Source organism: Salvia splendens, chromosome 10, assembly GCF_004379255.2.
Source record: "Salvia splendens isolate huo1 chromosome 10, SspV2, whole genome shotgun sequence".
NCBI lineage: Eukaryota > Viridiplantae > Streptophyta > Magnoliopsida > Lamiales > Lamiaceae > Salvia > Salvia splendens.
Window position 1 is genome coordinate 27946553 of NC_056041.1, and position 13319 is coordinate 27959871.

A 13319-nucleotide genomic window follows, 5' to 3' on the forward strand; every position below is an offset into this window, starting at 1 on the left:
TCACTGGCCGTAGATCCTGTGTTTTTGCTTTATGTTGAAATGTAGAGCAATATTTTGTACTCCACTTAGTAAAGATTAAAACATTTGGAAAAATGTGCTTCTCCATTTAAGCTATGCAAGTTAAAGATAGTAGTAGGAAAGGAGAAATATTTGAGTAATCGAATATACAAAAAAATCAAGACTGATTTCTTTGTTGTGTGCATTAGTTAACTTAAGAGGATGATCTTTTCCTCCAACATTGTGATAACATGCATTGCATAGATCATAGTAATAGGTAACTGATAAGGGTTTTCCCTTATCACGATGTCGGAAACGGATAATCTAGAAGTCCCGAGAGGCAAAATCCCGTCGACCACTTTGAAAAGAGGGTTTTAACACAAAGAAGCAATAAAGATAAAAGTAAACGAAAATCTGATATATCTTATTAAAAAAAAGAGCTTATGCGCCTATTTATAATGTTCAAAATAATCCTAATTCAAAAAGGAAATAACTAAGATAATTATCCTAATTCAAAAAGGAAACTAAAATAAATTAATATTAAAATATGAACTAATCCTATTCAACGAGGGACAAACTCACTATACTTGACTGGGGGTCGACCTTGCCGCTTGGGTCGTGGCGACTTGATGGCCGTCGCAGTTGGGCGACCTCTTTCAACAGTATCGCAGTCCGGCGGAGCATCAATGCTCGTTGGCACTTCCTCTATATCTTGTATGGTCTCCGTCCATCGGGGTCTTGTTGTACTCGTATGAGTAACCTTGCCCACTCTCTATATCAGTTGCGCTTATGATTAGGTCACTCACTCCCAACACTACACCCACAAGACCTTTCAAGGTATATGAAATCACTTGCAGGTGCTGCCAAAGCATCCATAGGAGATTTGGGTTGTCTCTTCCAAGTTACTTCCGTCGCATCATTCCACCGTCTGTTGTATCAGTTCCATAAGTACCTGTTTGTTACTAGGAAGGCATACCCATGCACGAAGCTCGAATTGGCTAGCGATGATTGTACAGTTGTCTACCCGATCCCATCCTTGTTCAAAATTGTGATTCCTTCGCATTCTTAACTGGCACGGAATTTTAGAAGGAGCTAGATGACATAAATAGAGAGAAAAAAGTACTAGTTAAATATTTTAACGAGAAGAGAGGAGAGAGAGAGAGATTTAATTCCAAATATTGAAAGTTACAAAACCAGGAGAGAGAGAGAGAGAGAGAGAGAGACGAGCCAGAAGATGCAGAGCCCACAGCTGAGCTGGTAGAACATGGACGCATATATTCAGAGCTCTTAATCTTCTGAAAACAGAACTTACAGAACTTACTCTTCTGAAAAGTTACAGAAGCATACTATCCCAAAACAGAACTTACAGAAGCATGATAATAAGCTAAACATGTTTTATAACGTCAATAAAATTCACCTAAACTGAAACAGGAAAGAAATAAAGCTCAAACAGCAAATTACCTCAGTTTCGTTGGCTTGTTGTGAACATAACGCAACATGTTTTATAATGTCAATAAAATTCACCTAAACTGAAACAGGAAAGAAGTAAAGCTCAAACAGCAAATTACCTCAATTTCTTTGGCTTGTTGTGAACATAACTCGTATGAGTCCTTTAGCCTATGAGTCTTGAGAAATAGGTCCCAAAATGGAGGGAAATTTCAATGGTTCTCTTTAGCCTGCAAACAATTTTAATAAAAATTTAACAATAATTAAAAATGTAAACAACTGAAACTGGAACGTCAAAAAGTGTGAAGATATTCTCTAGCTCGGGAGGAACGTGCTCTAGTTCCTTAAGCTGAGTGCCACGGGATGAGGCTTCTCTAAGTCGTCCGGTAAATCCTCCTCTAGGCATTTAACTATAAGTTCAAACAGTATATAATATTTTCTCTATTTTCAAATTCTTGGTGCTATTCTACATGTTAAATGACATTTTGATGAATGAATAAAATGATGTTCATGAATGAAAGCTCCAATATTATCAACTTTAGTTGCAACTTTGCAGATACATTAAGATTTGTGGAACACTCTGAGATGTGTCACACTGCAAAATGTCGAAACAGCAAGCAAGCGAATAGCAAGCAACAAGGTCATTTTTAAAAATAACCATGACACCATAAAAGAACGAACGTAATACAACTGTTGGAAGCAAGAATTGTTCCTGTCCATTCCTAAACTAGTTATGAAAAAATTAGTATCATCAGGTTATGATAAATATGCAAGTTATGCACTGGGAGACAAACCGGAATAGAAAAGTACCTTAGATTTTGGCAACTATGCGGGATTCATGGCCGGGATTCATGGCCGAGAATAGAAACAGAACTCCTCTAGGCATTTAACTATAAGTTCAAGCATAAACATAAGTTATGCAGATTTTCCTTATCAGTAACTAGATAGCATGTACGCAATCCATCAGAATTCAGAAACCATTGTATCACTTTTGTGCCTCTTCCCATGTCACTTCTCCATTTTACTATGTAAAATTCAAAGCAACCAAACTCACAACCACCTTACAAATCCTATCAGAAGATAATCACTAACACTCTTTGCCTAGAATAAATACAAATCAGGCAAATTGATTCATCAATTTGAAAGAAACATTATACCTCCTGCAGTTCCCTTCAATTTAGCACCCACAGTATCTGGATAATGTGAAATCTCTTCCAAGACCCTTGCCCATACCAGCACAAGATGCAAATTCGCCAGATAAAATAGCAAAAGATAAAGAAGAGGAAGATGAGGTAAGTCATTACGATGTTTCTATTGTACCATAGAAATGAGTATTTCTTTTCAATTATACTCCAATGCTAAAATAATGATGATCTATAGATAAGTGCATTTGTCCAGAAATTGTTTGATTAAGCTCTATAGATAACATTCTGGTAATCAAACACTGCTAATTAAGTCTGGCCATTATTGAATCCTAATCATAGAAAGATCTGTTTGAACATTTTAACAAACACATGGAAGATGGCACGAATGTGTTCTACATCTGTTCCTAATTTTTAATCGAATTAGGGTAAAATCGAATCTACAAAATTCTCATTTTCTCTTATTACTAATTCAACCAACGGTATAATCAACATTCTATACAAGTAATCACCTGAATCTGATTTCATTCCTAAAAATATTCATTTCCTAATCAAAATCAAACACTCAAAAGCCATTGCTAAAATTGAGGGGAGAACACTACAGCTCTAAATCTCTAACCAATTAGCATAATCGAAAGAGTAATTGAACAAAGGAATGAAGATATTCACCTCGATCTCAATTGAGAGGAAAACGAAGTCAGTGAGAGGAAAAACCGCTGGAAAATTTGTCTTGAGCTGGAAATGAAGCGTCCTCGAGCAGAGATGAATCACCTATTGCAGACGAGAATTGGGGGAGGCGGTGAGAATTGGGGGAGGAGGTTTCCGATAGGCGGTGACGAATTGAATTGGGAGAGCCGCCTTGATAGACTGAGCTGTTGACGAATTGTGAGAATTATATTGAGAATTATGAGAATACAATTGGACGGCTTCAAGGAATTTAAGAAGGGAATTTAAGAAGGGAATTTATTTTCAATACAATTGGAATTGTGAAATTGGACGGCTTCAAGGAATTTAAGAAGGAATTTAAGTCTAGTTCATTTTCAAGACAAATGTAGTTCACAATTGCTTCTCCCAATAAAATTAAGTCTATATTTTACATTTAATAATTTTATTAACATTAATTAATTATACTTATCATTTTAAGAATAAAATATTTCAAATTTTTTTGCTATGAGTGAAAGCTTGGTTTGGCAGGTGATGGCAAAAGGGATGGAATCATACGGTGATAGTAAGAATTAAAGTTTCTAATATTTGCGAGCACCATAAATTATGCTAGCAAATTTTCGAGCACAATTTATTGTTGCTAGCAAAACAGCGACCAAATTGCAAGCACAATTAGTTTACTCGCATGATGTCAGTGATTGCGACCAAACATACTTTTGCTAGCACCGTGTGCTCGCAAAATTAGCAAGCATAATTAATTTGCTCGAAGTAGTTGTCGCAAAATTATTTGCAACCATCTATTTTGCATTTTGGTCGCTTTTTTGGTCGAAATTCTTCCAGAAATTGCAAGCACAACATGTGCTTGAAAATATATGCTTGCAAACAAGCGTTTTTTTTTGTAGTGAATATTGAAAGTGAACATTTTGAATATGACAAAACTAAAAAGAAAATGTGGATATCTTAATTGGGACGGATGAAATATGAATTTTAATTTAAAAATAATATTTAGTCTCAATTTAAATTAAATTTGTTAGAAAAAAATAAAAATGAAGTGAAATAATAGGACCTATAAATAGTTAAGAGAATAGATAGTGAGATGAGGGATTTCACGTGCATCTCTTAAGGCAGAGATGGACTAAAAAGTGGTTTGGAGCCCATAAAGATTATAAAGATGAGATGGATTAAAGACATGATTGTGGATGCCTAAACCATAAGGTTTGTGAGAATTTCCTTGCGTTTTGTCCACAACATCCATTCTCAGAAAAGACACTCTAATTGGAGTTCATAATACTACTCCCTCCGTCCCGGCTAAGATGGCACATTTCTTGGACGACACGAGATCTTATGAGTCATTGATTAATGTGATTAATTGGAGAGAGAAAATGTGAGTGCAAGAGTAAAAATAGAGAGAAAGAAAGATCAGTATTTTAATAGGAGTGAGAAAAAGTGGTTGTCTGTATCAATTGAAAAGAGAAAATTTCCAAAAAAGGAAATATGTATCATCTTACGTGGGATAAACTAAAAAGAAAAACGTATTATCTTAAGTGCTAAAAAGAAAAACGTATTATCTTAAGTGCGACGGAGGGGATACTTAACATAATTACCTACTCAATTGTTTAACTTCTCCCTACCCAATACAACAAGTCAACAATACTAATAACCTCAAAAGAGTAGTAATAAAATACAAACTCATGTATTGTACAAACTTTAAACTATGATCTGTACCATTAAAAACATCAATAGATGACAAAATAAGTAGCAACAGAAAATGTCAACACAATATCAACTGTTGACGCCGTGTTAACTTTTTTGTTACTACTATCTGTTGACATTTTTTAACGGTACAAATCATAGTTTGATTTGATCACAATCCTAACCTCAAATATATATATTTTGAATAGTGCATATGGATAGTTATCATTTTTTAATGTAAACAAATCAACTAATTAATAACTTATAATGCGCATTAATTTGTTAACAATTAAAATGTAACAATAAACATTAGATAAGTTTTTCTACATTATATTCTCAACTAAGCAATTTAGTTGTTTTCAATTAATTTAAGACGTAATTAATGTAGCTTAATCAAAATCAAGGATAGATTGATTCTGAATTCAATTTTCTAATCTTGGAAAAGAAAATCATATCTTTGCTAAGAATGAGACGGTGGGTATATTCTATATGATATATTGGTTACTGTTATACATATGCAAAGAATGAGACGGTGGGTATATTCTATATGAATATATACGAAAGGAAAGAATGTTTTTGGGATCATATCATACTAAAATATGAAATTATTAACAATAAATAGCTCGAAATAAAACAAGGGAAACGCAGAATATTACAGCATACATGTGTTGTTTAATATTTGAAAAATGTAATTATTCGTACATGAGAAAGACAAATAATTATAAATTTATACGATATTTGGATTATAAATGAGTAATTATTATAGTAGAAAATAGAAGCTTATTAAAAATGTGAAATAAACATGGGTGTTTAACATAGTAGGAGAGTATAAATATATAATCGTATATGTTTGAGGGAAAGACAACACAAACACGAACATAAACATAGATGAATATACATGAAGACAAAGACGGACACAATCCCAAGAAAAGATGTCTCTCGCTCAATCCAAACGACCAACCACCCAAGAAGAAATATTCGAATTTGGAATTGGAATTGGAATTGGAATTAGAGGGACTTCAGTTGTATCACAATACCTTAATTCTTGAACTCAAACAATATGGAATGATTTTGCAACAAATGACCAACAAAGAGTTGTCCCCATCAGGTTTGTACTTCTCTCACTTCTTCTTTATTTTTAAACATGGTTGTAGTTTCATTAATTTTGGATTCTCAATCGATAACATCCAAACCACTCCCACTTTTCATTTTTTACATTGGCAGAGAAGAAGCAAATCAAGAAGAAGCCTACAAAAGAAAAGGAAATTCTCACCGTAGAAGATTCATTTCCAATTTATTGTAAACAACAACGGTAACGCCACCACTATCAAAATTAATCTTGCTATGTTTTTTTTAAAAAACATATTACTCCTACTTAACATTGTTTATGATTATTAATTGTCAATTTTATAACTCCTATTATATTTATTTTGTCCAATTTATTTATATAGTGATGAAACGGAGCATAGTCTCCAAATATTAGAGGCTGGGATTTTCAGCAAAGAAGACATAAATATTTCTCAATATGTTCAAGAGCCGGAAGATATGGACATATCAATTGATTGTGATTGTGATTGTGTTGAAGAGAAGACTGAAAATCAATTGATGTAAGCAATTTTGATTTCTCTGTTTTTTTTGGCTTCTTATGACATAATAAAAGTATTAATCTTCCTAATTCTTGTGGTATGAAGGATGTTCTTTCATCAATTGGTGATAAAATTAAGGATAGTATAAGCTAGTCTTACACGAGATTGTTATATCATAATATTCCAATTAATAATTGCTATGTCTTTTTTCAAGAAATTCTCCTAATTCTAGTGGCATGAAGGATGTTCTTCCACTAACTGGTGATAAAGTTAAAGCAGGATAGCACCTACTAGTCTTATTAAGCTTGCTGTGCCCTAATATTTCAATTAATATTTATGTCATTTTGAAGGAAGCTTCCTAATAAAGGTGGCATGGAGGATGTTCTTACACAGGAAATACCAATTGGTGAGAAAGTTGAGGATGATAGGTGAGTATTACTCCCTCCGTTCCCCATTTTTAGTCCGTTTGTAATGAGCATGAGTTTTAAGAAATGTAAAGAAAAGTAGGTTGAAAAAGTTAATAGAAGTGTGTTTCACTTTTATGTATTAGTTGTATAATAAAATATGAGTGTAATGAGTTAGTTGAATTTGAGACGTAATTATTATTTATGATAAAAAAAGTGAATGTGGACAATAAATGAGGGACAAATGAAAATAGTAAAAGTAGACAAAAAATAGGGAACGGAGGGAGAACAATAGTATAAGCTAGCCTTACTTAAGCTTGTTATGGCACAATGTTGCAATTAATATTTATGTCAATTTTCAAGAAATCCTCCTAATTCTTGTGCCATGGAGGTTGTTCTACCACCACAAGTGCCAAATGGTGATAAAATTGAGGAAGATGGGTAAGTATAACAATAGTGTAACATGCTAGCCTTATTTTATTAAGTGAAGTCAGGCATATTATGGTGTTGATCAACCTTGTTGGTTCCTGTTGGATCAATGAAGCACAAAGAAGGAAGGTTTGAAAAGAAAAATGAAGAAGAAGGAGAAGAATAGAAGGAAAAAGAAAACCATATCACCCCAAGTAAAAAATCAAACGTTCGGTCTTGTCACAGAAGTATTGGAAAAGGGAGACCCTAACGGAAAGAAGGTTTGCAAAGGGGCAATGGTATGTGTTGATTTATATAGTTTTAACTATATGTAATAAGTATTAAATTAAGTTGTATGTGTAGGTTAGAGTTCATGTAGCCATGAAGATCAAGGATAGTGATGAGCTGCCCTTTAGGGCATGGGTGTATAGATTGAACTTAGGTAGATAATCATTTGTTTTCTTTTTTTCTTTGGATTAAATTATAAATAAAGACGTGGGACGCTCATGGATGTATCTGTCATGTTTAATTAGATAATAAGAGACTCATCGCGGGGCTACGTATTGGTATAATAGGTATGTATGTACCATCAATACCGAGTAGGGAGAAATATAATTTGATGTGACTAATCATTATATATATTTTTGTAAATTAGGGATGCGTGTTGGTGATAAGAGAAGGTTTACTATTCCTCCATCTCTAGGGTATAAATTGTTGTGTACTTGGATGAATGTTGTATATACATATACTTATGATGATCATTTTTTTATTTAATTTGATGCAGTTATGGAGACAAAGGTTGTAAGGCTGGAGTACCTCCCAATTCATGGCTTGTGTATGAGATTAAGTTGCTTGCTCATAAGCGTGCAAACCTATGACTATATATATATGCTACACTTTTTTCCTTTCATTATCAGTGAACATTATTAGATGCTTGTATTGCATAACTTTTGTTGTAATTTATTTCCTCGTTCATGTTATTAAATGCAAAACTCTTAATGACCCAATTCGAAACCAAAATTTTACTTTCAATTTTGTTGGGGTGAAAATATTCAAATTACTTCTTCCGTGTTCACATTATATTATGTATCTCAGTTTTCATTTTAGTTCGTTCTATTTATTGTCTAGACTTCATTTTTACTACGTTTGGTAGTGAACCCCACATTCTACTAACTTAAAACGTGTAACATCCACCATTTTCGAACCCTAGTTGATCCAATATCCCATTGCATTAGTTGTTATTCTCGTTTATTCGGGTTTTAAAATGCACCCAATCTCGATAATCATAAAGAGGACGTTTAATAGTTTTGCTAATTGCGGTATAAAAATCTACGAGTTCTTTTAACACATGGTCAAATAGATTTTGAAAAGTCCTATGCTATTACAACTTGAAGATCGAGAATACACAAAAAAAGGAAATGCGATTATAATCATAAAGAGGATTATGAGATTAAACATGTAAAACCATGCACCCTCTATGCCTATATATACTCCACCACCTCCATCCATCTTTCTTTTGTTTCCCCAAGCAAAATCTTGATCTTTTCTACACATTCATATCATCAAAGAAGAGAGCAAGTAAGGTTCAATTAATGAGTTCAAGAAGAAAAACAAAAGGAAGAGGTAATGAAGGTAACAAGAGGATCAAACTCCTTCACTCATCACCATTTACTCCACTCTTTACCCAAAGTAATTCCCACAACCTCTTTCCTTTCATTTTTCTTCATGGACTTAGCTCAAGCATGATCATACCATGATTTTAGTTGATGCCTTAGCATTAGAAACTATTGAACATAGCAACCACAATTTAAAAGATATTCTTAAACAAATGCAATAAAAAGATCAAATATAAAAAAATACTTGTCATCATAAATATATGGATTCCATGTTAAAAATAAAAGAATTATACCATATACATAATTAGGGCAATATCCTTAATATGTTAGATATAATTATTTATATTTTACTAAAATTAGATAAAAAAATTAATAATTTAACTATTTGTTTTTTATTAATTTATTTAAATTAAAATTTATAAATACTAGTTTGATAAATAAAAAACACATTATTATTATTTGCTAATAATAGTATATCATTATTTTATTAGATAAATAAATGTACATTAAATAAAGCTGATAAAATTATACTCCAGTATTTAAAATTTTAAAGATATTCTTAAATAAATGCAATAAAAGGATGAAATATAAAAAAATATTGTCATCATAAATATATGGATTCCATGTTAAAAATAAGAATTATACCATATGCATAGTTCGAGCAATGTCCTTATATAGGTGTATTTAATGAATAATTTAATGTAAAGGGTAATAAAGTTAGTATAAAAACAAAATATGAATTTATATAAAAATACAAAATAATGCATATTTACTATTTAAACTCCATTATGGCATTGCCATAATATCAAAATAATAATTTTCCTTAAAAAAATAATATACCCAGTTTTATTTCAATTAGATCCAAGTAAAAATAAGATTACGAAAATCTTGTAAATTTGACTTCCACAATTTCGGTTCCTATTTAAGTCAAATATGGTGGTCACCAATTCATGGAAGATTAATTCAACATATCTTTGGTTCGTCATAAATGGAGTTTGTTTGAAGAACAAGAAAGATTGGTTATATTTGTGGTCATTATACCAATTCCATAATCAATTATTTTCGGTCATTCCAAATTATTGTCATTATACCTAGAAGCAACATCAGCAATTAATATGTATAAAATTGATTCAATTTACTAAAGTTTGAAAATAAAATCATATCTTTTCTATAATGGATCAATGCTTTGGAGACGATTGGTATGGTAATTGCTATATATGCAAAGGAGAAAATTAGCAGTGTGTGTCCAAAAACATGGATGGAACCCCTAAAAAATTTCCAATCTCAATGCTTTCTTCATCAGAAGAATCTTCTTATTCGGAGTGGGAAGATGAGTTGATGGTTGCGGATTCGTACGAAAGCGACAGCGATGGAGACGACGAGGATGATGGAAGTAGTAAGAAGAGGAGGAAGATTGTGAGTCCAGCCAAAACAAATCAACATGGCAAGGATGTTGGAAGTAGTAGTAAGAAGATTGTAAGTCCAGCAAAGACAAATCGCGATGATAAGGAAAAGGACAAGGATGTTGGAAGAAGTAGTAAGAAGATTGTAAGTCCAGCAAAGACAAATTGCGATGACAAGGAAAAGGATGTTGGAAGTGGTAGTAAGAAGATTGTGAGTCCAGCGAATCCAGACGACTATCCTCGGTTGGCGTCGTTTCTAAGACAGAACCATATGGAGGAAGAGCTTCAACGGAACTGGACAGTGATTGGGGATGAGAATGCGACAAAGCTACAACAACGATGGGTTCGAATCATCGAAAAGCAGATGGACATTGCCGCGTATAAGTTGGATCTCATACAAGATATTTTTGATATAATTAACCCCCAAGCTAATTTGTTTCTTTCTGATTTTCGTTAACATCCTTGCTTCCTGATATTTTAGTATTTTGATTAACAAATTATCAAAGGTGGATAAAGATTCTGTTGTGCATTGAACAAAAGGTGTTTTTTGCATTAGGCTCAATAATTTTGAATGATATTGTAGCATTGATCAAGACTCAACTCAAAGGTGTGTTTGATTTTATGAAAATTCTGTATTTGATCAAGTGTGTGGTGTGCAGATTAGGATTTATCATTGTTGCATTGAAACAGCTAAAAGGAATCCTTGAGATAGTTCATGTCATAAGACATGACAAAGCCTTTGCAGTAATTTCGGTTTACTGAATTCTTCTTATCTTCTCCTCTTACCTCTGTCTTCTTGTTTTCTCTGTATTTCTTTTTATACCAATTTAGCTAGCTCATTAGTGCCCAACTTTCGAAATTTCAAATGAAAGAATGCAACTATATAATTGGATAGCATGCAAATGAATTTTACACAACATTGAGGCGCAATTGCTTGCATATTCATTTTGATGAACTTTCGAAATTTTGACAATGTAAATTTATCAGACTCAAACACTAAACCAAAACTCTTATTCACTAGTATGGAGCACAAGATCCAGTTCTTTCGGATGTTTGAGACATGCAACACTTCCTTCGGAGTTATTGGTATGTCGGACGACACCTTGACGATCGCATCCCACTCAGATAGCTTTCTCCCTTCAACAGTTTTGCAGGAGATAAACTTGCTCCTATCGGCACACACGTGGGCAGTAGCGTCGATGTCAATCTACCAACCACCTGTGTTCTCGACGTGACTGACTTATTTAGTAACCACTGTGGCTAAGTTGCCTTAGTCATGCTTGATGAAGTTTTTCTCTAAATTTTTCCACATCATCATTAATGTGTCTACGACATAATACCCAATGTACAAACTATAATCTAAAACATTTAGAGTAACATTTTTACATAAGTAGTCCCCATTATGCCAACTATCTTATACTTGTCGAACGATGATGTTAGTCTCTTGTGCACTTGGCGCAGGCGGTTAATTTTTTTTTATAGAAAATTGATGACGCCTAATGTTGTTAAGTATAAGATCTCTTGTGCTAGCTGGGGAAAAGAAATGTGATAGCAATATGTTTTGCACCTAGAGATTCAGTTTGCTGTCGAAATTGATGATCACCTTCTTACTATCATATAATATTGGAAAAATTTTAATGTGAAGTTATACGAGTATTCTTCAATTATTTCGATGCCAACACTGTCTTTGTATGTATATATACTCCCTTCGTCCTAAGATAGTTGAGTCGTATTTCCTTTTGGTTTGTTTCAAGGTAGTTGAGTCATTTTTTATTTTGTAAAAAATTTATTATCCCTCTTACTTTACTCTTTCTACTTTAACCTTTAACAAATCAATCTCGTGCCTAGAATAAATGTTCCAACTACCTTGGGAAGGAGGGAATACAATTTATATTGTTTATTCTGAAATTACTTCTCTCATTATCCATCTCTCTATCGCAATTCTGTAAGGTTTATGTTTGGGTTGTGTCACTGACATTAAATTATACTACAACAATTGTTGACATTATTTTGAAATCATTAGAATTATTTATCAAAATCTTGAAGGTCATGAATATCATTAAGAATAACCAATTATGATTTCATGGAGACTAGGAGTATTATTAGATGATGCATTTTATGGAAGTGAAATAAATAGTGGGGATTAGTAAACAATGAAAATAGAAAAAGGGGACCTACATGAAATTAGGTTTTGAAGGCCTCTCTACGCTTTCTCACATGTGCGCTTGTCCCGCTTCTTTCTTTCCTATTTTGCCCTTCCCACCTGATTTGATTCTCTGTACCTCCACCCACTCTACTTACCATGTTCCTCTTTATTCCCATCAACACTCGCATACAAATTATACTGTACTAATCATTTACTAATCATTCTTATACCCATACGTCAAGTTTTGTTTATCAAAAATCAACTCACTCACATTCACATGATTTTTTAAAATCATATGCTAGTGTTACGGATGGCAATTCTTGACTTCGCATAAAATTAATAATTAATTAGTTAGTGACCAGTTTTATCGTATCAATTCAACAAGATAAAAGTAGCATAAAATTAATAATTAATTAGTTAGTGACCAGTTTTATCGTATCAATTCAACAAGATAAAAGTAAGAGAATTTAGAAGAAAAAAAATTAAAGTATTGTTAGTGGAGAATGCGTTTCATGTTAATTAATAGAAAAAAGTTTCTAAAATTAAGAAACTGCATATTCTTGTGGGGTGGATTAAAAACTAAAAAATGCTACTCTTGAGGGAGGGACAGAAAAAGTACTAATATCCATTGACATTATTTTAGATTAATTTTTTCTTTATCTTCTACTTTACCAATTTGCAGTAAAAATATTTGCCGCTTCCAACGTCTGCTTTTTTGAAGTAAAAGAGTACGTATTCCTTCGTCTTATTGAAAATGACTCACTTTCCTTTTTAGTTTGTTCCATTCAAGATAATTCATTACAAAAAATGAAAATA

At 32.7% G+C, this 13319-nt stretch overlaps 1 protein-coding gene and 1 long non-coding RNA gene across 2 annotated transcripts; one reads left to right on the forward strand and one right to left on the reverse strand.

The window, feature by feature from the left end:
* Positions 1-400: 400 nt before the first annotated feature.
* On the reverse strand, positions 401-3622 carry LOC121751595. Its single transcript, XR_006040126.1, has 2 exons — positions 1566-3622; positions 401-1292 (listed from the first exon to the last, which is right to left on the reverse strand). It is a non-coding gene; the product is annotated as an uncharacterized LOC121751595 (long non-coding RNA).
* A 2486-nt stretch (positions 3623-6108) lies between these two features.
* On the forward strand, positions 6109-8345 carry LOC121751459 (peptidyl-prolyl cis-trans isomerase FKBP15-3-like). Its single transcript, XM_042146210.1, has 9 exons — positions 6109-6252; positions 6392-6547; positions 6877-6954; positions 7294-7371; positions 7475-7637; positions 7702-7780; positions 7872-7913; positions 7994-8042; positions 8123-8345. The coding sequence occupies exons 2-9, from the start codon at positions 6486-6488 to the stop codon at positions 8214-8216; spliced, it is 645 nt and encodes a 214-aa protein (XP_042002144.1). The 5' UTR covers positions 6109-6252; positions 6392-6485; the 3' UTR covers positions 8217-8345.
* Positions 8346-13319: the final 4974 nt, after the last annotated feature.

Excerpts from the sequence above, each read along its gene's own strand:
- LOC121751459 (XM_042146210.1), top strand. The coding sequence starts at position 6,486 with ATGGACATATCAATTGATTGTGATTGTGATTGTGTTGAAGAGAAGACT. Across the intron at positions 6,548-6,876 it reads AAGACTGAAAATCAATTGAT|GAAGCTTCCTAATAAAGGTG; the intron begins GTAAGCAATTTT and ends GTCATTTTGAAG. Across the intron at positions 7,372-7,474 it reads GATAAAATTGAGGAAGATGG|CACAAAGAAGGAAGGTTTGA; the intron begins GTAAGTATAACA and ends GGATCAATGAAG.